General features: G+C 40.3%; 1 protein-coding gene across 1 annotated transcript in view; it reads right to left on the bottom strand.

Annotated features, from left to right (window-relative positions):
• Positions 1-23,446, bottom strand: part of ARC5 (P-loop containing nucleoside triphosphate hydrolases superfamily protein) — a 363,658-nt gene extending 340,212 nt beyond the window's left edge. The window contains exon 1 of the mRNA XM_089397159.1: positions 22,710-23,446. Coding sequence (XP_089253285.1) covers positions 22,710-23,213 — 504 coding nt within the window. The 5' untranslated portion in view covers positions 23,214-23,446. The remainder of the gene's footprint in view (positions 1-22,709) is intronic.
• Positions 23,447-23,870: the final 424 nt, after the last annotated feature.

The following is a 23,870-nucleotide window of genomic DNA, read 5'->3' as shown; positions in this document are numbered from 1 at the left end:
AGGGGTTGTTTCCCCACGCTCCCAAAAAACAGGGTACGCAGGGGGACGTGCCAGGGGGACGTTTCCTTGTGCTAAGGGGTCGTTTCCAAAAAGGGGGTCGTAGGGGGTCGTGGGGGGTCGAGGGCCTCGATTTTTTTAGATAAACTTTTGTTTATAATTAAAATTTAACAGTAGTTTTAATACTTTAGGGTTTCAATTCGTTTTTTATAAATTTAATTCATTATTCGCCCTGGCCCCTCACTCCATTCGCAAGACGTTCCTAGTTCCTCTGCAGCAGAGAGGAATTGGTCCACATATAGCTTCATCCACTCTATCAAGAGGAACAAGCTTACCTCTAAAAGAGCGGAGAAGTTAGTTGTTGTGCACAGTGCCCTACGTCTTGAGCATAAGAAGACACCTGAGTATTTGAAGGGACCAGCAACACGATGGGATGTTGATCCAGAGGATGATGCACAGGTAGATATGGAGGAGAGACTTGATGAGAGACAAATGGGGTTGGTTGGTGTGCCACTTAGCATGTTTGAGAATGCTAGTGATTCAGATTCAGATGGTGATATGGTTGATCCTGATTTATTCATGCAGCAGTTGGATGCAGAGACTAGCGGGGCATTACCTTGAGGCTTGAGCAAAATTATGCTCGTTTATCTTTCGATATGTTGATGTTCTTATGTTATTTTGACTATATAAAATTTTGACTCTTGATGTATCAGACTTTACTTTTATAATTTTATGTCAATATTCATTGTTCAGTATTCAATGTTCATAGTAGGAAGTGGAACATCAATATGGTTTAAACTTTAATCATAATGTATGATGTATGATTATAAATTAGAATTTTAAATTTATATGATATTAAATAATGATATTCATATCAATGATCATGCTTTGCAGCTTTTCAATTCAAACCCAATTGTCATAGTGGACTCAATTTATAAATTATATTTTATATTTATAAGTTTTTAAGACCCTGACGCCCCCCCACGTTTCCTAAAAATCGGTGGGGAGCATTTTGCATAGGCTGCTCCCTCGTATCCTCGCTCCCTCGCCCCCTCGTCCCGGAACCTTGGTGGAACATTGATAATATACAAATGATAACATGACTAAACTTCGATGCATACATACCTCATCTTGATTCTCCTTTGATCATCTTAGCTTCATTTGATTGTCCTTAGAGTGGCCCTTCTTGCTTCATCTTAGCTTGCCTGTGTATCATCCTTTTCTTGAATCCCATGAATGGGATTCCCAATGAAACATCTACTTTTGCTTATGAATCTTCTTTTGAAGATTCCATCATAGGATCTTGAAGACCCTTACCCTGCAAATGTTTCTTTTCTTTTGATGATGGAGGTCTTCTAAGATTCTTAATCATGATCAATTTTCTTTCATCATGGATGAGGTCCTATTCTAGGTATGCTCCTTCTACATGAATATCTTGAGCTATATCTACCATGCTCCTATATTCTAGAAGATATTTCTAACCATGCATTTTGTTCTTATTTATAAATGCTCTTTCTACATGAGTATTTTGCACTCTATGTACATCATGCTTCTAGATTCTAGAAGATGTTTCTAGCCATGCAATTTTATTCTATTCCTACATGCTCCTATACTACTCAAAACTTCTAAAGAAGACTTAAGCAATGAGGTTGACTTAGTCATAGTAGAGATCTAGAGGATCTTCCTTCTTTTGATTCTTGTCTTCTTCTTTTATTTCTTGAGTCATATGAGCTTCTTCCCTTTTTCTCTTGTTGTTGTTGTCCTTCTTATGTTTAGGAAAACACCTTTTGTAGTGTCCATATTCTTGGCATCCAAAACATTGGATTTTGGACATATCTTTGTTGCTTGTTCTTCATGGACCAAATTTGCCAAATTTTCCCTTTCTCTTCGCCATGGTAGCAAATGCTTGCACCTTTGATCCCACATCTTCTTTTGCTTTAAGTTTGGTTTCCTTTGTTTTGCATAGAGACCACATTTCACTGAGTGTTGTAGCTTCCTTCTTGGCATATATGCTTGATGTGAAGTTACCCCAGTCCTCAGGTAGAGCATTGAGTACTACGATTGTCATTTCTTTGTCGGACATGACTTACCCTAGCTCTTGAAGTTGGTCCCTCATCTCAGAGATTTTCACAAAGTAGGGAGCTATTCCTTCCTTTGTTATCTTCATCTTGTACAATTCATACCTTAGAGACATCACTTCTCCTGCTGGATACCAAGAATAGCTCTACTAGCTTATCATGAATTTCTTTTGATGTCTCAAATTTGGAGACATAAGGAATGAGAGAGTCCTTGACAGATTCTATTAGAATCCTTTGAGCTCTTGTCTCATCCTTATTGTACTTGGCTAAGGCTTGGATTTGTTCATTAGCAGGGATGGGGATATTACTTTTGACATGTTCTAGAAGTTCATTCTCTTTGAGAAGTAGATCAGTCCTCTTCTTCCATGCAAGAAAGTTATTGATACCTACCAATTTGTTGCTTTCCTTGCAAAATGACATTGATGTATATTTAGAACGGGACATATATTTACTTGATAGATTTTGAAATGTAGTTGACTTGTTTTCTCCTTGAGTCTTGATGGCTTGCTTTCCTTGAACCTTGATTTTCCTCAAGTTCTCCAAGTGGGCTTGCTTGATGATGAGACTTGCTTGATGATTTTTGGCTTGATGTAGGTCCCTCTTTGATCTGCTCTTCTTTGTAGGTGCCTTTATATAAGGCTCTTCTTCTAGCTTTGTAGTCTCCCCTGATGAATGATAGATGATAGACCTTCTTGTCCTTGATGTGATAGAGACTTCTTGGCTTGATGCTTCAACTTTTGTAGATGTCCTTCCTTGATGAGTGTTCTTGAGATGCCCTTTCCTTGATGTGTCACCTTAGCTCTAATACCATGTTGAAGAATCTAGGGCAATTAGGTGTAGTGTGATTCTTCACTGCTTGATAACAATTTGTGAAGCACTTTTACAATTATCTTAGCTTGATCTTCTTCTTATTATTAGTGTGTTTGTTTCATCAAACTTTTACCAAAAACATAAAGACAAGAACACAAATGTTGGCTCTCTGCCAGGGCCAGAACCTCTCTCTCTTAGAGAGGAAAACCCTTAGGTAGGTTTCTCTTATTGAAGCTTCTTATTGATCAATGCCAAACCCTAGACCCTAAGAATATCCTTCAAGCACAAGTCAAGTCCTTCCTTCTTCCGGTACTTTGTTTTCCCAACACTCCATCCTCCTTCCGACACTTCGTCCTCCTACTTCTTTCTGCAACTAGTGATAGACCTTGCTTATGTGAGCTTCTAGATGAGATGTTCCTTCTTTAATTCTTGGTGATGTCCTTTGCTTATGGAGACACCCTTTTCTTGCTCCAATGAAATACTTCTTGAGATATATATGCAAACTGATATGACTGTACAACAACCCTAAATTCTCGCACGTGTGATAGGTTAGCTTGTAGTTTAGGCTCTTTTTATCTTCGCTTGAGGGAGGGACTCCTTCGCTTGAGTGAGAGGCCTTGTAGGCCTAAGATCTAGCCCAAACAAAGATGGATACTTGATTGATATGTTACTGTTGTTATACCCGCATACAGTCCTCCTTTTTCTTCGCACATGTGATTGTTTCTAGCCCTAGAAATAGTCCAGAACTTCGCTCTTCTTCCCTTTCTTCTTCGCTGCACTTGGAGACCCTTAGACTTTCCTTTTGGTACCCTTTTCTCGTCCTCTATCTCGCTGATTTCAAAGATGATTCTCTTCTACATTGAGGAGGTCTAATGGCTCCTTATATATGAGTTTGTCCCCTTCTTTTGAGCTGACTTGAGGCCGACTTGTTTATTTCTTCACCATTTTGCTGCTTGAAGGCTTTTATTGCAAGGAGATGACTTTGACTTTGCTTGGAGGTATTCCTTTTGACTTTAATACAATTATATGCATAGTGTAACATGCCCTCAAAGGGTCTTACATAAATACATTGACTCTTTGACTTCCTAGAAGCACTTAAACATGTGCTTGACCTACTTAAATGAGCAAGAAACTCATTGACAAATATCATAAAAATAATTTCTCTTTTCTTGAATAAATACAAATATCAAAGGTACATTTATGAAGACCGAACCTAGTTACACTTTCTTCAACAACAACTTCACATCATATTTTCTTTGTGAAAGGAAAATCTCACCAAGCCTTTGCCACACCTCGAGGCCTAGAAAGTAATGCATCAGTCCAAGGTCTTTAATCTCAAACTCAGAGACCATCTCCCTCTTACACTCGAGAATCAGAGGCTCACCACCTGTCAAGAATAAGTCATCAACATATAAAACCAAAATGAGGGGCATGCCTTGGACAACCTTGAAGTAGAGGTTTAGGCCAGCGTTGCTTCTCGTGAATCCAAGCTTCATCAGGTAGCTATCAATACAAGTATACCAAGCCCTTGGGGCTTGCTTCAATCCATATAGTGCCTTCTTCAGCCTGCATACATGAGTCGTCATGTCTTGTACTTCACATCCCTGTGGTTGCTCGACATATATGTCTTCCTTTGGTATGACATGTAGAAATGCAGTCTTCACATCCATTTGGTAGAAGAGTCCATCCCTGACTAGCAGCAAGGGCAACAATAGATTGGATAGTTGTATAGCGGGCAACTGGTGCAAAGATGTCCTCATAATCTTCTCCCTCTTTCTGGGAGAAGCCTCTAGCCACGAACCTCGCCTTGTTAGTTTTTGTAGCATCAGATAAGTGTTATAGTCTCGATTTGTATCTAAGAGACTAAGGAACACGATATCTCGAAAAACCAGAAAAGGTTTCGAGAGAAAACACCTAAAGACCACTTAATTAAATTAATTGATTGATAATTAAAAATGCCTACGTCTAACTTAGGGAAATTGATTAATTAAAGAAAATTAATTGAGTATGATCAAGAATGCTCTAGAGACTCACATGGATCGAGTCTAAGAGGATCTTAGTCGTTGATGAGAATTTAATCATGGTCGTTGAATCTCCAACGAGATATTATAAGAGTAGATCAATGGGATGAGGAGAGACACAAGTGTTAGAAAAAGTAACTATGTTCGATCTTCAATAATGTACTTGAGTCACGAGCGAGTCGGAGCACTACACTGCTCTCGCCTTGGCGATTTCAAAATCTGAGCACACCTTCCTCCCTCGGCTCCTGGGGCCTCTTGCTCCCGAGGCAAGTTGCCCTGCTTCTGGCCTATGATGGTCGATGTGGAGCCCCCTCCTGTGGGCGATTCACTCCCTACTACCATTCCTGAAGCTTCAGCTCAGCTGGGTGAAAATGTAGAAGCCTTTGCCTCTCTTATATCCTCTCTTGGTTCGTCATGAGCTAGACCTTCAATATCCAAGTTTGTAAAGATCAATGAAATACCAGAAATAATCCTCCCTCCCACCCTTCCTCGTCATGCTACTCTATCTCTCTTTGAGCGAGGATTGGTTGGACAGTTCACTGGACTCTGGCCTTCTCCCCAATTGGTTCTCAAATGGGTGGAAAGAAACTGGGCCTCCTCTATCATGGGGAAAATCTCAATCAGGTTTTGTGCAAGAGGTTACTTTCCACTTCGAAACCAAAGAGGGCAGAGATTTAATATTCATAAATGGACCGTATTTCATGGATTCAAGAGGGCTTTATCTCAATAGATGGACCCTGGACTTCGATCCAGAGTTGGATGTGTCGAATGCAGTGCTAGTGTGGGTGAGGCTTCCCCATCTTCCTCTGCATTGTTGGGGAGATGACTCTGTTAAAGCAATAGGAAACACAGTTGGGAAATATATCGACAGAAGTGAGCCAAAGGAAAACATGCACGCATGCGCAAGAATATGTGTGGAAGTTGACCTGGGGAAAGGACTACCGGAAGCAGTCAAAATCAAAGTTGATAGCTGGGTTCACATTCAACAGCTGGATTATGAACAAATTCCTTTCAAATGCAAGGTATGTCATGAATATCGTCATTTTCCTAATAGTTAAAAAACAGGAAACAGAAGAATCAGAAAACCAGGAACCAAAATGGGTGCAAGTCAAGAAGAAAAATTCAGCTAACAAATCCTCTTCTCAACCTGCTTCTGTCTCCCTCCTTCCTTCTTCGAATGTTCCTCTCCTCTCCCCCTCCTCCTCTCCTTCTTTTCCTATTCCTAATAAAGATCCTCCCTCTCCCTCCTTACCTTCATCAACCCCCCCCTCGTCGGGCCTTTTGACATCTAACCCCTTTGGCTCTCTTGTGGAACCTGATCCTCCTTCCTCCCCTCCTCTCCTTCCCTTCCCCTCTATTCCCTCCCCTTCCTCTCCCATCCTCTCCCTTAGCCCTCCTCCCCCCTCTTTCAACCGAATTATCACTTGAACCCTCTCTAAAGATCTCCTCTCCTCCCTTGACCACCCTAAAAGGGTTGGTAGGAAATCCAACAGAGAAATCAAAGTTGAAGTTGCGGCAACAGAAATGGCACTAGGCACCCAACAACCACTGGAAACTTTCTTAGAAAAAAGTAAGGAGAAAAATGCTCATCCTAACAGAGGGAAAGGTCCCTCTACCCTCATCCCAAAGTGATAATGAATATAGTCTCTTGGAATTGCAGAGGGATGGGAAGTATGCCAAAATTTAAGGCAATGAAAGACTTAATAGCATCAGAGAAGCCTAATATTTTTATGATCCAGGAGACAAAGATAAATGAAAAGGAAATGGAAACAATGACCCAAAAAACAAAAAGCTATCAAGGAACATCAATCCCAGCGATTGGAGCTTCAGGAGGAATATGTACACTATGGAAAACAGAGAACTGGGAGCTGATTCAACAAAAAAAAGAGCTGCATTGGATAAAAACAGACTTGAAAAACAAAAAGTCAAAAGAGATATATTGCATTATAAATATATATGCCCCTAACCACTACAGGGACAAGGAAGCCTGTTGGATCACGTTAAAAAATTATCTCTTGCAAGTTCAAAACAGAGGCATAATTCTAGGAGGAGATCTCAACTTGGTATTGAACGCAGAGGAGAAGTTTGGGGGGAAATATCATGCTGATCCATCAAGGGAAATGGTAGAATCAATTATGGAAACATGCAATTTAATGGACATGCCTCCTAGCAATGGGAAGTATACTTGGAGCAACAAAAGAATTGGTAAAAATAATATAAAGGAAAGGCTGGACAGATTCCTAATTCAAGACAAAATTGCCACCTCCTTCAGTGAGATAAAATCAAAAATCATCCACAACATTGCATCGGATCACAAACCGGTGGTGCTTTCACTAGGGATGTTGGGGAACCTTGGTCCAATTCCTTTCAGATTCAGTTCCACCTGGAACGACAGCGAAGAAGTCAAAAAGATTATTGCAAAGTTATGGGCAAATCAAATTATTGGATCCCCTAGCTATGTCTGGGAATCTAAACTTAAAGCCCTGAGGAAAGAGCTGAAACATTGGGCAAGGTACAAAAAATAGAAACACAAAAAAGGAAGACAAAAATAACAGAAAAAATAGAGAGAATTCAAGTGGAAAAAGAGCAGCAAAAGGAAACGCATGAGAGTTTATGGCAAAAAAAACAAGCGTATTGGAAATTATACATGCAAAACAGAATGGAAGAAGAGGAGTGGTGACTAAAATCTCGAAGCCTAAGGCTTAAAGCAGTAGACAAGAATACTGCTTTCTTCCATGATACTGCTAGGATAAGGAGCATCCAAAACCAAATAGACAGCATTAAGGATAGTGAAGGTGAAGAGGTTAGAGGGCAAGAAGAAATAAAGAAGGAGGCATTTAAATACTATAAAAATCTGTTATCATCCTCAGCAGCAAATAATGAGTATGAAGAATTTCTATAACACATCCCAAAAAAAATCAGCGATGGAGAAAACAACGAATTCACAAAAGAAGTTGAAGAAAAGGAAGTTGTTGCTGTGGTTTGGGATTTACATCCGGATAAGGCCCCAGGCCCGGATGGGTTCCCCATATCTTTCTATAAAAACAACTGGAACATCATCAAAAAAGATTTGATAAGAATGATTAGAAATGTTTTTGGGAAATGCAAGGTTGGAGGTTTCACAAATTCCTCCTTTCTCGCCCTAGTTCCAAAAGAGTCAAATGCAAATACATTTAGCAGGTTCAGGCCTATTTCTTTGTGTAACTCCTCCTACAAAATCATTACAAAGATTCTGGCAAATAGAATAAAAATAGTGCTCCCAGAAATAATCTCAGAAAACCAAGGGGGATTTGTCCCAAGGAGACAAATTCTTGACAATATTCTAATAGTATAGGAAGCATTGCACTCTAGCCTTCTGAAAAAGGAAAAAGGAATGATCGTCAAGCTTGACATGGCAAATGCTTTTGATAGGGTCAATCTGGGCTTCCTTTCGGATGTTCTCCAGAAATTTGGATTCTCAAAAAAGGCAATTGATATAATAAAAGCTTGCATTGTGGGACCTTGGATTGCACCCTTGGTCAATGGGAGACCAAGTGAATTTTTTCAAAGTTCAAGGGGGCTTCGACAAGGCTGCCCTCTCTCCCCTTTTCTATATATCATTATGGCGGACTCTCTGAGCTGAAATCTAGAGAAATGTCGACAAGATCGGGCTATCACAGGACTATCAATCTCTCTGAAAGTAAAAAGCATAAACCACTCTCTATTCACAGACGATACTTTGGTCATGGGAGGGGCCTCTTGCATTATTGCAAGAAGAATCAAAAAGGTGCTTAACAGCTTTATGGAAGCCTCTGGATGACTTCTAAATAATCAAAAATGCAGAATCTTCGGTTGGAGCACTCCTCTTCGCACTCTCCAAAAAATTTTACAAATTTTGGAAATTCCATTTCAAGAAAAATGGAGCCATTTCCATTATCTTGGCCTCCCTATCTTCAAAGAAAATCTAAAGACCGAGATATGGAATAAGTACATAGAGAAAATGAAAAAAAAAGGTGCAGAATTGGGGAATAAACTGTCTTAACATGGCAGGAAGGGTGGTATTAATCAAGGCACTACTCACAGCTCTCCCAATATACCAGTATGCAGCAATAATAGTTTCGACAAGTATACATAAACAAATTGAACTAGTAACCAGGGGGTTCCTATGGCAAGGAGGTAAAGTAGAAACAAAGAAGCTAAGCCTGGTGAAATGGGATCAAGTGATACAACCTTATGAAAAAGGAGGTCTGGCCATAAGACTTCCTGGGATAATGAATTTGGCACTGGGAGCAAAAATAACATGGAGATTTATAACTAGAGAGAGTAGTTGGTGGAAGCAAATCCTAGAAGCAAAATACATGAACCACAATAGAATACTTTTACTGGAAAAAGGTTCCCCAATAAGGCCCTGCTCCCAAGTCTAGAGTTTGATTAAAAAGACCATCTCCCTCATCAAAGAGAATTCCTCCAAGATCCCTGGGAATGGTAAACTTACCAAAATTTGGAAGGACAGAATAATGGGAAATCAGCCTATAGCCCTTCAAGAAAACCTTCATGATCTAAGAAGGTGGATGAAATCAAAAGGAATAAGAACTCTAGAAGATATCTCTCTCTGGAGAGGTGGGGATTGGGATGACTGGAGGATCCACAACCTTCCCCAATGCCTGGTCCCTCAATGGAGGACTTTAACTTCACTTCTTAAGGGCGCTGCACCATTGAGCCAGGACACAAAAGATTCTCTCCGATGGGATCCGGATGGAGGGGACTATTCAGTCAAATCTGGATATGCCACTTTACATCAGCTTGAAAATCGTGATTGGGATCACTAGAGGGAGGCATGGAAAATAGAAAGCCTGCCAAAAATCAAAGTATTCATGTGGACTCTCCTCAAAGGAAAAATACTAACAGTTGATAACCTTAAAAAGAAAGGTTATGAAGGCCCTTCTCGCTGTGCAATGTGTCAGATGAGTGAAGAAAGCATACAGCATCTTTTTGTGGGATGTCCTTTTGCTCGAGACTACTGGCTACTGCTAGTAAGACCCCTGGAAGTTTGTTCTCAACAATCGTTGCCTCTGAATGAGCTTCTAACAACTTGGAAAAAAAAGTATCCATATACTTTTAAAAATAAAGAAACAATTAAAAGATATTAGATGAGTTTGCCCTCTTTCATGTGTTGGCAAATCTGGTTAGCAAGAAATCAGAGGATCTTTAAAGATCGCTCTCCAAGTACCAGGACAGTTTTGGCTAAAACCTGGAGCATGACAACAGAATTTATCAATTCCAAAGGACCTAAAGCAATAGATGCCAATTACATGCAACACGAGGAAAGAACCTGGATCAAATTTGCAATGAGCAAGCAACAAAAAATAAACATTAGTAAATCTCCTATCAACATTCAGAACTGGAAAATCAGAGTTAAAAAAGAGGAATTCAAAACATGGTCAGAAAAATCTAAAAAGACCCTGCTTATTGTTTGATGGGGCTTCTAAGTCTAACCCAGGCAAGGTTGGAGCAGGAGGACTTCTTTTCGATCCAGGAGGAATAAACCCCATCACTTATGAATGGGGATTAGGAGAATTATCCAACAATAGAGCAGAAGCATACGGCCTCCTCTTGGGATTGGAAATCTTAAGGCAACAAGGAATGAAGAACCCAATCATAATGGGGGATTCTGCAATAATTATTCATTCGATGGTGGAGAGAAGAAGCCTCAAGAATAAGGCTCTGAGTCAAATAACAAAAAGGGTGGAAAAAAATTTGCAGTATCTTGGAGAAGTCACTTTCAAGCACATTCTAAGAGAAAATAATTGTGTTGTTGACAAGCAGGCTAATCTTGCAGCTTCTCGTCCTATGGGAGAATCCAGAATAGACAATGAGATTGCCCAAAAACCAATTCCATAGGACCTCAAGCCACCATATGCAGAGAACTGCACTCAAGGACATCAAGGTGGGAAACAGTCATTTCAGCACGAAAAGCAAGAACACAGAATCACAGGAAAATCTCCATGAACAGAAAGCATTGTCAGAATTCGTCTTCCAAGAGAATAGTAGCTATTCATGCTTCCCGTGAAATGCACAAGTTTTTTAAATTGAAGTCGCCCTCCACGCAGCTATATATCCATCCCCTCCCTCTGATCGTTCTCATCTCTTCACTACTTTTCCTCTCTGTTGTCTTCTTGTCCACGGGATTAGCCTTCTCCAGCCTCCTTTTCTATCCTCCCCATCTCAGAAGTTGTTCTCCAATTTACTATCATTACTATTGCGTGCCTTTGGTGAATGAGCACATCCTCTCGCTCACGCTCCTCTCCCTCGCGCAGCTCCTCTCTCTCGCGCAGCTCCTTTCCCGCGCTCCTCTCCCCTGCTTATTAGTTTCTTGGCTTAATCCATTGCTTCTCAAGAGAGTATCTTTAGTCTTCAAATCTCTGTATCCTGCTCATTTGTTGCTGTCAATCAATGTAGGTACCTCTTGTGGAAGTTTTCGTCCCTCGCGTCTGATGCCTCTTGCCCATGTATTTCCCTTCTAGAGTGGTCGCCCACTTCCCTCAGTAATAATGGAATGGAATCCGCTGGCAAATGTTCCAAAGTGTGAGAGTTGCGCAGTTTGCAGAGCAAACAAGTACATGATCGATCAGATAAGAGAAACGGTCAAGGATCTAAAATTTGAGGCAAGTCCGAGAATTCTTTCCTCAAGAGACAACTGGACGAGCAGAGGAAAGAAATTGCAGCACTAAAACACAAGTGCAAGCACATGGAGGACACTATCAACTACCTGAAGAGTTTACTAATCAATCAAAATGGGAGAAAATTCTAACTACCAAAGCAGCAAGAACTGGCCTCATTCTCAGCAGGAGCCTTTAGTCAACAAAAATTAGTTGCTAATTCTCCATTCCACTCCTTTCTGCAAAGTCCTTCCACTAGTAGTTTTCTATGTTATGTAAATGTAAATTTCTGTTGAATTAGTTCATATGTATTTATAAGGATAGTGCAATTGGTATTATCAGAATCAAAGGGGGAAGGGCATGGAAGATAGGCATTGTTTGCCCTCTGTTTTTCTTCCAAGGTGCCTCTATCCATTTTGACTTGATGTAACGGGAGCATGCCTCCCTTTTTTTTTTGGAATAGAAAACTAGTAACAGACTGTTAAAAAAAAATAATGTACTTGAGTCATTATGTAAGGTACTTGTCAAAAGAATAAAGAAAACAAATTTTTTTATTATTATTGTGACTTATTAAAGCATGGGTTTCATGCTTGGTTCACCATATTTTAGGTCAAAGTTCCCAATGAGGACGTCTAGGATTTATTTTGAGTCTATAGAATTATTGTACATTTAAAGAGACCCTTCTTGGGCTTTTGAATCATGTAAAAAGATTTAGTATTGAGTAAAATATAAATTATGGAACCTCCACACCATGTCGGCCTAAGGACCCATTCTACCCCACAAGAAGCCTATAAAGTGCGAAAATCCTGTTGTTGGGCAGAAGTGCGAAAATCTTGTTGTTGGGCAGAAGTGCGAAGTGGATAGCTGGTAAAGTCTGTTGTCGGGAAGCCGAAGTGAATGCGAGTTTGGGGGAGTCTAAGGAGAAGAGAAAAATCGAAAATTTGGTGGTGGTCTCACTCTGTTTCGTGCTCTAGATTGGAACGAAGTCTTCCAAGTTGAACTACTATCAGAAGCTATTGGCTGATGCAATTTGCTACATAGTCAAAGTTGTTGGGAAGAGGTCAATCTTCTGGAGGCTGACTTGGTGTGGAGGGAAGGTCTAGTCAAAATCTAGGGTCAAGAGTCTCAAAGAATACTATTGAAAGGTTTTCATTGTTTTATGTATTGTTGCTTTTGGTAATTGCTTGATGAACTAAATAAAGAAGATATAAAAATTGTAATAACAAGAAACATCAAAGTAATTACCAAGATCGAGAAAATATTTACTGCCTTTCTGATTTTCCAACAACAAGTGAGGGGGAGCGAATTATCCAGGTAGTTTGAATTTCCCAGTGCACAGTGATTCAGTGAGGGAAGAATTTGAGCCAGTGGAGGAGCATTAGTGATTAAGGAAGCAGCAAAGAGATTTCCAAAGGTATTGCCCAGTAGATTTCGAGTGTCGAAAAGGCAAGAAAGAGGGAGGCCAAATTGTTCTGCAGAAAATTCGTCCAGGCAATGCGAGTGAGCCATAAACCACAGTGTGAGTGCCAAGTGTTGAAAATGTAACTATGGTCGGTCTTCATAATTGCTAGTACACTTTGTCATTATGTATTTATTGTGAAATTGAAAGAGAAGAAAAAAAATTAACATTAAGCATTGGTTTCATGCTCATTTTATTTATTTATTAGGTCAAAGCCTCCATTGTAGGCTTCTAGTGTTTCTCTTGAATCATAAGAGTCATTGTCATATTTATTAAACCCTTCTTGGGCTTTTGTATCATGTAAAGAAAAATATTTTTGAGTCAAAATAGTCATTTCTCACCTCCTCACCAAGTCGGCCCTACCTTGATGACTCAAATACAATTACGAAGACCGATACTATTTACATTCTTCAACGTTCCCTCTTAACTAGGGAGGTATTCATAATTACATATATACAAAGGTACATGGAAGATCTCAAAATGATATGCTCTATGAAGAGTCTCAGCACACGCAGTGCTACAGATTAGATACCTGACCAAGGTACTCCAATCGAATGGGACTAAGATGGACTCAAGCTTTAGCCACTATAGGTACCATCAGGCTTTTAAGCTCTACCACCAGCCCAGGGATCTAGGTGCATATCCAAGGTCGAAGCTCCATGACCAACGCCACCCTCCCTACTTCGAGATCTAGACATCAACACATAGGCCGACCAGATGTCCTCCCAAACATCTTGCCATAAGATGCTTCATCTCTCCTAATCAACTAAATCAGATATATCCACCAATCCAAGCATGCTTCAAACATTCAATCTTTTATGAATTGAACGTTCCACCCTTCTTTATATGCCTTCTGTCTTCTATGATTTTTCTTTAATTACTGCTTGGGGCTCAAGGGGTAAGAGCATGATGTGTGAGATATCGCAGTGGATACCCCTTTTAAGGTAGGGCGGTTCATTGCCCACCAAGGGTTGGGACAATCATGGGTTCTTAAATGGTAAAGGAGGCTCATCTAGGGCCTATAGGAACAAGGGTGATGGCCATGATGATGGGGTAGAGCTCATGTATTGGCTTTTGCCCCCGTGCTAAATGTGTTAGTCTCGGCCATCTTTTGCATTTTATGGTACATTTTCCTGTTGAATGTGGCCAATTATGCTTTTGCTTTTCTTTTCAGCTACATCAACCTCCGAGGCATCATTCCAGGCCTGACCTAAGGTGTGGGCAAGGGGAAGGGGAAAGCTAACCCTATGTGGACCCAGTGGAGGAATGTGGACCCAAGTGGGAGAAATGATGAATGGGGTTATAATGAGTGGAAAGGGGGCAATATATGTGGATGAGGGAGTGGGACCACGCAACCAAAATCAGGGTTTCCCATGAAGTACCATCCCTAAAGCCAAATGGTCAGTAAAAGAGATCCCACGGGACTAGAATCCAAGGTTAACATCGAAAAAGGGGTCTAGGGGACAAGAGCACAGACCTAGCCCATTCTTTTCGTCGAATCCCCCCATTAATCCATGCCCAGAAGTGTCCATGATAAGCAAACTACAATACTCAATTACCAAATGACAAGACATACCTTTAGGTTCGAGAGGCCCACCTTCAAACATACGATCATGGCAGATGGGTGAGGGACCACATGGCTGGCTCAGGTGGCAGAGAAATGGCACAACGAGCTAGTTGGTGGCTGCAGGGGGCTGCCGGCAGAGGACCATCTTGGAGAAAAAAAATTCTCCTAGGGATACCACCCACAAAATGGTGGGTAACAAGGCCCAAAGGAGGTTTGTCTTGCCCTTGAGACATGGGAGGGAAAGCACCATTTTTCATGCCCTCAGGAGCAATATACAGACTTATTTTTCATCAGGAGACCACTACTTGTGCCCCAGAGCCACTTTGGAGCACCACATGATGTTTTACTTGGAGATCAAGGGGCCACCCCTTGTCTATCATTCATGGAGCCCTCACTCTCATTATGGCACCTTGAGGACTCAATGAGGCCCTCCAACGGCCCTTCTACACCATTATTTCATCATTTCGACTCATTTTGGATGGCTTATTCTTCACTTTATGAGCTACTTGGTGGGCTTGTCACCAAGGATATGTTATTTTGCACATTAAAATAATTTTAGGGGCATCTTAGGCTAATTCGAATAGGATAGAGGATCATATATATTTAGATTTCTCCCATTGAGAGAGATCTTCATCGTCATCATTACTTGGATTCTTCTCTTGTAAAAGAACTTGCACTTTTTCTTTGGAAGCTATTGGAGTGTCTTTGATGCACTATGATTTTTGGATCTGATTTTTTATCTTGTGTTGGAGCGACTTCTTAAATATGGATGGATATATTGCATGATTATCTTGTAAGTTCTTTTGTTGATGAAATTTTTCTGTTGAAAATGTCTAATGTATGTAATTGCTGCAACTAATGTAAATGTTATTGTGCCCCAGTTTTGTTGAAGAAATTTTTTCGGAAGCTATTTGGTTGCCTCTTGAATAAGTTACTCATTATATAACATGCAATGAATGTTCCTAGTGATGAAATGTTATTTTTCTTCATGAAACTCCATATTCTAATAGTAGGTAATTGTTGAAGGTTGGTAGCTAGGGCATCAACTTTTGACCTCCTTGAGGACAAATTTTGTCAATCTAACGCATCTAGGACTAGGCACTAATCCAAGGATTTTGGTGATCAAACTCCTCTTTCTCCATATTTTCTCCTCCTAAATTTCAGTCCCCTAAAGGTAGGGTGGAAATCTAGGGCTTCCAACAAAATTTTAGGGAGGTGATTTTTCGGGAATCTAAGGGTCCAAACATCAAGCTCAGGGTCTAGGCTACCTATTCTCCAAGTTTGGTGGGCACCCACCCGAGTTTCATCCATAAAAACTCTTGCCCTAGGTGCTACTCTAAGAGGGAAAGCCTAGGTCTTTCTTTCTCACTTGTGGACTTCTTTGAGGGTTGTATGAGATAGCATTCATTGGAATAAATCATAAGAAACCCTTTCTCCTCCCTTGCCTTGACCTAGTGAGCACCTTAGAAGTATTTCCCACGATTATCATAAAACCCTAGGTCTAGCACAAGTCTTTCCCAGGCCTCTCAAAGGAAGCGAAGATCCTTTTGCAAGTGTTAAAACATCACAAAGAGCTTCTTTCAGAGGTTCTTTCCCATCACCTAGAGTCTTCATCTTAGGAAATGCCTATTATCATTGCATATCCCAAAACCCTAAGTCTTGAGCTCCTTATTGCAAAGCCTTTATTGGAGAGTGTTTTAGCTTCTTTGAAGCATTGAACCATTGTTGTGTCTCTCCTTGAATGGACTTTGTGGAATCACATCATACATAATCATAGAACTACTCATCCTGATTCCTAAGTGATTCCCTTCCTACCGAAACTCCTCCCATCAGTGAAAGTCCGTAAAGAGCATGGGACTTTGACTGAGGTGACAGTGAGTCATGGTCCCATTATTGTCACTTAGTTTAATAGTTGTCCCTTAGGTTTCCCTTCCTTAGGACCCTGCTAAATTGTGTGGTAACATTTTGGGCGCCATTGTCAAGGAGGAAGCAAGTCTACCTCCTTGATCTAATATTTGAAGAGGTGATTCCTTTGACGACAATATAAACCCTCTTTTGGCGAACCTCAAAGTTCTTCATTGAACCTCAAAGTCAATGCTCGTAGGTTGAAGCAAGTATCTCTCAATGCATTTTGAATTTCACCCTAGTGACTCCCCCTATAATTGTTATGCTAAACTCGAGGGAATGGCTCCATGGGATCCGCATGAGGTTTACATTTTTGAATTATTACATATAGAAGAAGGCAAATGGGATATTGGCCATCGTTTTGACAATGATCGAATATATGATACTGATGATGAGCTTATCATCTCCTTATCTTCCTCATCATGTCACTCCCAAGATGTGTCCAAGGACCATGATGAGGGTGATATACCCGAGGTGGACCTTCATCAGAGTTTCATGAGCTTGATTGTTTATATCTCCATCTTTTGGTTGGAAGAAAGGATCCAATGGTTCAAGTTGCTTCCCTCTTTTCCTTCCTCATCCATAATCGTTCATACATGATCATTTACTTTTCCCACCTCCCACCCTTGTGACCTGGAACATGAATACCATAATTGTCATGTTTGCTCTCAAATATATATCATAATAAATCATAGGGATAGGAAATCTCATATTGATTTGATAATATGGTGGTTACATTGGTTGTATGATTATACTTAACACTTGCGCAACATGTATGCATATTAGAGTAGGTAGCATTGAATATTGATTTTTGCATAGCTAACATCATCATATCATGTTTTCATGCTAGAATAGTTGCATTGATATTAGATATGCATAGAATTTTATTTTTAGTATGGTTTTTATTATTTGATGAAAACATGGGTGATAAAGTACGCCCAAGACAATTGCTTCGAACAATTGTTTGTGATGTGAAGGATACAGCTTTACAGTCCCAGAGGATTGATGGTGTTCTCATGACCTTCCCATTCAAGTACACTGCTCGTGCACTCTACAGAGAGCTCATGTCCCAATTGGAGCCAGATGTTACCCACCACCAGTGGGTGACCCCATAGGAGAATTTTTCTCTTGGATTTGTCTTCAACCGGCAGCCCTGACAACCACCAATGTAGTCGATGTGGTCCCAAATGTCTCCACTCCCTGAGCCAGTCATATGTCCCTTCGCCCATTTGTCGAGATTGTATGTTTGAAGGTGGGCCATCCAATCCTAAAGGTATGTCTTTCATTGTGCAATCAAGTGCTTATGCTTGTTTTTCTTGGGCACACTTGGGTATGGATTATTGGGTGACTTGGAAGGAGGAAGGGTTTCGACTGTAGTCTTGTTCCCTCACCTTAACAAGGGGGTTAATCCTCAACCTTAGTCCCATGGGATCTTCCTTACTGGCTTACAGCTTTAGGATGGGCAATACTTGGGAAACCTTGATTTTGGTAGCATGGTCCGTTTTCCCACTCCACATTTTTCATTCCCCTTTGCACATTACATGCCTTATTTCATCATCTTCTCTCTCTGGGTCCACAAAGCTCTGGTACTCTCCCTCCCCTTGTCCACACGTCTGGGTCAAGCCTGGAACGATGTCGCGAAGGTTGATGCAACTAAAAAAAAGGAAATATAAAAGCATAATATGGCAGCATACAAAAAGAAATTATACCACAAAATGCAAAATATGGTCAAGACAATAAAATTTAGCATGTGGGCAAAAGCCAAACATGAGCTCTACCCCTTATCATTGTGGCCATCACCCTGGTTCCTAGGGACCCTATGAGTGCCCCCAGCATCATTAAGGAACCCATGCATGCCCCAACTCCCAACCCCTGCTGGGCGATGAACTGCCCCACCTTAAGGGGGTAATCACTCTTATATCATACACTGCATGGTCTCATCCCCTAGAGCCCCAAGCAATAAAATAAAAGAAAAATCAATAAAAAGCAAAAGGAAAATGAAGAAGGGTGGAAAAATAAAGGTCAGTGTAACTCATGTACCATGACTGCTCCCTCCTACATTCATACACCCAAATATGTGGACATCCCTCGTCATCACCACCCTTAAGCCCATGTGATTTGGCCTTGAGACCCCTATGTCCCAATCCACCTCATCATTATCCACATGATACCTACCACTTGAAAGGTGTACATTGAACATGCCCTGCCCTCTAAGGACTGGGAACACCTAATAGGGTTGTTTATTAACTACTCCTACCTAGGGAGGTAACACCATTACATGTTCAAAACCGCAAATTTGAAAGGGAAACCCACTATGAAGTCTCATTTGTGCCATTGACTAACAAGCTTGATTCACTTAGATGCACTAATGAGTTATTGTACCTGAAGGTGAAGAGACACATTAGATCTTATACAAGATTGGCAGGTGGTTTCGTCATGGGTTGGGCAACTTAATTGGGGCTCATGCCCACAAGAGGATCATATTGACACTTGTAGGGGAAGCGTTGAGAGCCATGGGTTTCCACCATGTGACAGAGCATAATCTCATGCCATAGGCAGCCTTAGCATCTTCAGCAACTTGTTCATTGCCCCACATTATATGCGAGATGATGCACTTGAACCAACAGTGCCCCCAGTGGGCTTAGCAGTATAAACAGGGTTTGGCAACTAATTTGAGGCCCACAGGAGGTTTGTCTCATCCTTGAGACATGGGAGGGAAAGAACCATTTTTCGTGCCCTTAGGAGTAGTCTACAACCTTATTTTTCATCAAGAGACCCATGAGACCACTACTTGTGCCCCATAGCCACTTTGGAGCACCACATGATGTTTTACTTGGAGATCAAGAGGCAACCCCCTTGTCTATTTATCATGAAGCCCTCACTCTCATTATTGCACCTTGAGGAGTCAATGAGGCCCTCCAACGGCCCTTCTACACCATTATTTCATCATTTCAGATTATTTTGTATGGCTTATTCTTCACTTTATGAGCTACTTGGTGGGCTTGTCACCAAGGATATGTTATTTTGCACATTAAAATAATTTTAGGGGTATCTTTGGCTAATTCGAACAAGGCAAAGGATCATATATATTTAGATCTCTCCCATTAAGAGAGATCATCATCATCATAACTTGGATTCTTCTCTTGTAAAAGAACTCACACTTTTTCTTTGGAAGTTATTGGAGTATTTGGGATGCACTATGATATTTGGAGCTGACTTTTAATCTTGTCTTAGAGCTACTTGTTGAATATGGATGGATATATTGCATGATTATCTTCCAAACTCTTTTGTTGATGAAATCTTTCTGTTGAAAATGTCTAATGTATGTAATTACTGCAACTACTGTAAATGCTATTGTGCCCTAATTTTGTTGAAAAAAAAAAATGAAAGTTATTTGGCTGGCTCTTGCATATGTTACTCATTATATAACATGCAATGAATGTTACTAGTGATGAAATGTTATTTTTCTTCATGAAACTTCATATTCTAATAGTAATTGTTAAAAGTTGGTAGCTAGGGCATCAACTTTTGACCTCCTTGAGGACAAATTTGGCCAATCTAACGCATCTAGGACTCCATAGCCCAAAGGACTAGGCACTAATCCAAGGATTTTGGTGATCAAACTCCTCTTTCTCCATATTTTCTCCTAAATTTTGGTCCCCTAAAGGTAGGGCGGAAATGTAGGGCTTGCAACGAAATTTTAGGGAGGTGATTTTTTGGGAATCTGAGGGTCCAAACATCAAGCTTAAGGTCTAGGCTACCTATGCTCCAAGTTTGGTGGGCATTCGCCCGAGTTTCATCCATAAAATCTCTTGCCCTAGGTGCTACTCTAAGAGGGAAAACCTAGGTCTTTCTCTCTCACCTTGGGGACTTCTTTGAGGGTTGTATGAGCTTAGTATTCATTGGAATAAATCATAAGAAACCCTTTCTCGTCCCTTGCCTTGACCCAGTGAGCACCTTGGAAGTATTGCTTCCCACAATTATTCATAAAACCTTAGGTCTAGCGCAAGTCTTTCCCAGGCCTCTCAAAGGAAGCAAAGATCCTTTTGGAAGTGTTAAAACATCACAAAGAGCTTCTTTGAGAGGTTCTATCCCATCCCATGGAGTCTTGATCTTAGGAAATACCTATTATCATTGCATATCCCAAAACCCTAAGTCTTGAACTCCTTACCTCGGAGCCTTTCTTGGAGAGCATTTTAGCTTCTTTGAAGCATTGAGCCAATTGTTGTGTCTCTCTTTAAATGGGCTTTGTGGAATCACATCATACATAATCATAGAACTACTTATCCCAAGTGATTCCCTTCCTACCAGGATTCCTCCCATCGATGAAAGTCTGTAAAGAGTAGGGGACTTTGACTAAGGTGACTGTGGGTCATTGTCCCATTGTTATCACTTAGTCCAATAGTTGTCCTTTAGGGTTCCTTTCCTTAGGACCCTGCTAGATTGTGTGGTAACATGGCCTATTCAACTTTCCTACAAACTATGGGTTTTTGCACATCTAGTTATTTATCAAGGCCTCCCCTCAAGTTGGCAAAGAGTGAGATTTCTAATGGTTTCTGTCCAAATTCACTAGCAATCTAAATCAGTGAAGCATGTGTTTTGAGATTGTTCCTTTGCCAGAAATGGTTATAAGTATGTTCAAGATTAGTGTTTAGTTCTCTCTAAGGAAACATTCACTAGTCAGCAACTCTAGTTGGTCATTGCATCTACCAAGTTCATCCTCTCTCATCGGTAGTTGGCATCATCGAAGGATCTCTGCTCTATTTACCCTTTAGAAGATCCACTGTAGGTCTGCTTTTAATAATGAGGTTAGTTCTTTGTCTGCTTTTTGTACCATGGGGCAAGATGAGGTATGTTCGCAGTTGTTTACCAAAGTTTCCATGCTTAGTTAGGACACATATAGCATATTTTCACTTTATTTTCATTTTGGTAGCTCTGGGGATGAGGATATAAGCTTCAATATATATAAGTTTATAACCTTCCAATTTTTGTTCTGTTGACATAAAAACTATATATATATATATAAGACATAATTTTCAAACAAACAAAAAAATGTTAGTTTTCGCCACATGAAGGTTTGTTGATGGCCATAATCTATCTTCTAAATCACGACATCCAGTACAATGTATGATACCAAAATCCCTATAGAGTTTGAATAGTTTGGATTGCACGCTGACATTCTTCTATCCATATAGAAGTTGTGTTGTAGGATGTTGGGAGACCAGTCTATAAGAGTTATTCTCTCCTCAAAGCCAGTGATAAACCTCCACAATCTATCCCCCCAAACTGGCCATAAAGTGATGAGAAGGATGCTTCTGCTCCTTATTGTTGGCTCAAACTAAAGAAAAACAGAAAAAAGGAGTGAAAGTGAGAGTAATCCCAAATTCACGGCAACTGCAAGACGTATGTTGTTTGTTAAGTGTAGGATGCACAAAAAAAATTGCCAATCTGAAAGATAGCTTCGGGGTGCAACTCCCTGGGTTAATGTGATAGTATACTCCCCCACTCTAGTACTGACATTTGTGCTTTGTAGGTTGCCATTGGGGTTTTCTTTGTGATTCCCTCTTAAATTCAACCTTAGTAAACCACGTTATTAGCATATCTCTTGCTGAGGATTTTGGTTGACATTAATATGACTATATTTTATATATTCTGTTTTTTTGGGTACATTCAAGACTCCAACTGCATTTCGCATTTCTGGTCACACAAACTTCTGCTAATAAAACCACATTGGCATATTCCTTGTTGAGGATTTTACTCTACATTAATGTGATCATATTTTCTATATTTTTGTGTTTTCTTAATAATGAAAACTCCAATTGCATTTTGCATTTCCACAAACTTCTGTTAACTAAACCACACTGGCGTATCCCTTGTTCAGGAATTTTCCACATTAACATGACTACATTTTCTAAAAGCAACTTTCCACATATTCAAGACTCCAATTGCATCTTGCATTTCTAGTCCCGCAAATTTCTGCTAATACCAAGTCATACCCCAACGATAAAGTGTAAAGGAACAACACTTTCAGAAGCAGACAGTTCATGTCTCAGAAAGTTACAAATTTGCTTTCAACTAATCCTAGACTCACTTTCACATTTTCTCCTAAGCTGCTTGCTCTGCTGCTGTGAAGTTCCCAAAATGCCAAAATGATAACAAGAAGCAACAAGCTGTAGTTACAGTGAATGCAGTTGAGAATAATAATGTGGTGTGAGTATGGAATTAATGAATTACCTGTATATCTTCCAAGCTTTTTTCCTGCTCTTGAGGGGGATTGTCGTCTGAGATGAGGTAGCAGATGGGTTGTTGGGCAGTTGCATTGTACTTCATGTGAAGGGTGATAGGCCTTCGTGTCTTTGTTCCCCCGCCAACATGATTGAACTGAAAGCCCATCAAAGCTTCAATGAGGGCGCTTTTCCCATCTGTCTGATGTCCAACCACGAGAATTGCTGGGGCATCGAACCCCTTCTCCAATTCCTGAGCAAGACCATGCAGTTCGTTGTATGCTTCATATAGTTTTTCAATACTGCCCCCGACCACAGGAAAACAACCTGAATTGCCATTTATATTGTTCAGCGGCGTAAGGGAGGGGAAGAGGGAGTGACAAGGAGAGGATGGCTTAGAGGAAGGAGGACTGCTATTACCACTGCCACTCCCAGCAGCTTGAGATTGAGACGATATCCATTTCTCTGCGGCTCCAACTTTTGCCTCTTGCGAGGGAGACCACCCACTCATCATTCTCGTTGGTTTGCGATAATGAATTTGCAGTGACTTGTGTTGAGCGGGTACCTATTCTGTAGCGTGAATAAACTTCACCTTATTTTCCACTCTTGTGCCGATCCGACCATACTTTTCATCATCTCCTTTATTGGTTTTTGAAAGGCAACGCTGCCTCTCGAGATTTGCAGCGATAGATCATGAAACTCGCGATTTGCGTGGTGTTAAGAGGGGTACTTAACATTGCCATCTTGTCTCATTTACATCTAGATAAGCCATTGCCTATCGTAGATTAATTTCTCAAGCTTTTATTCCCTTTGTAAATATAATTGCATCAAATCAATATATGTGATGGTTGTATTCTTATCGATAAACAAAACAAATTTGTTTCACTCAATACCTTTGTAATCATTTTACTTTAACATGGGTGGGAAGGGATACCAAATCCTAATCATCATATGATTTAAAATAAGGTTATCATGATAATTATTTTGATTTCGAGGATTGAATGTAGGAATCAGATTATAGGCCATCTTTAGCCTTTGGATATTAAAATATTCTTTTAATTTTGATTTTAAATCAATCATATAGAATTTGTTATCTATTTTAGTTTATTTGAAAAAAAAAAATAGAGTTATGAGTTTTAGGGGCAAGTTTTGTTTTTGCAATTTGGGGTCA

Source organism: Pinus tabuliformis, chromosome 1_2, assembly GCF_031772625.1.
Source record: "Pinus tabuliformis cultivar Carrire ecotype Pingquan chromosome 1_2, CPIR1, whole genome shotgun sequence".
NCBI classification, from domain to species: domain Eukaryota; kingdom Viridiplantae; phylum Streptophyta; class Pinopsida; order Pinales; family Pinaceae; genus Pinus; species Pinus tabuliformis.
Note: the sequence above shows the minus strand (reverse complement) of the source record. Positions and strands in the feature narration are given on the sequence as shown.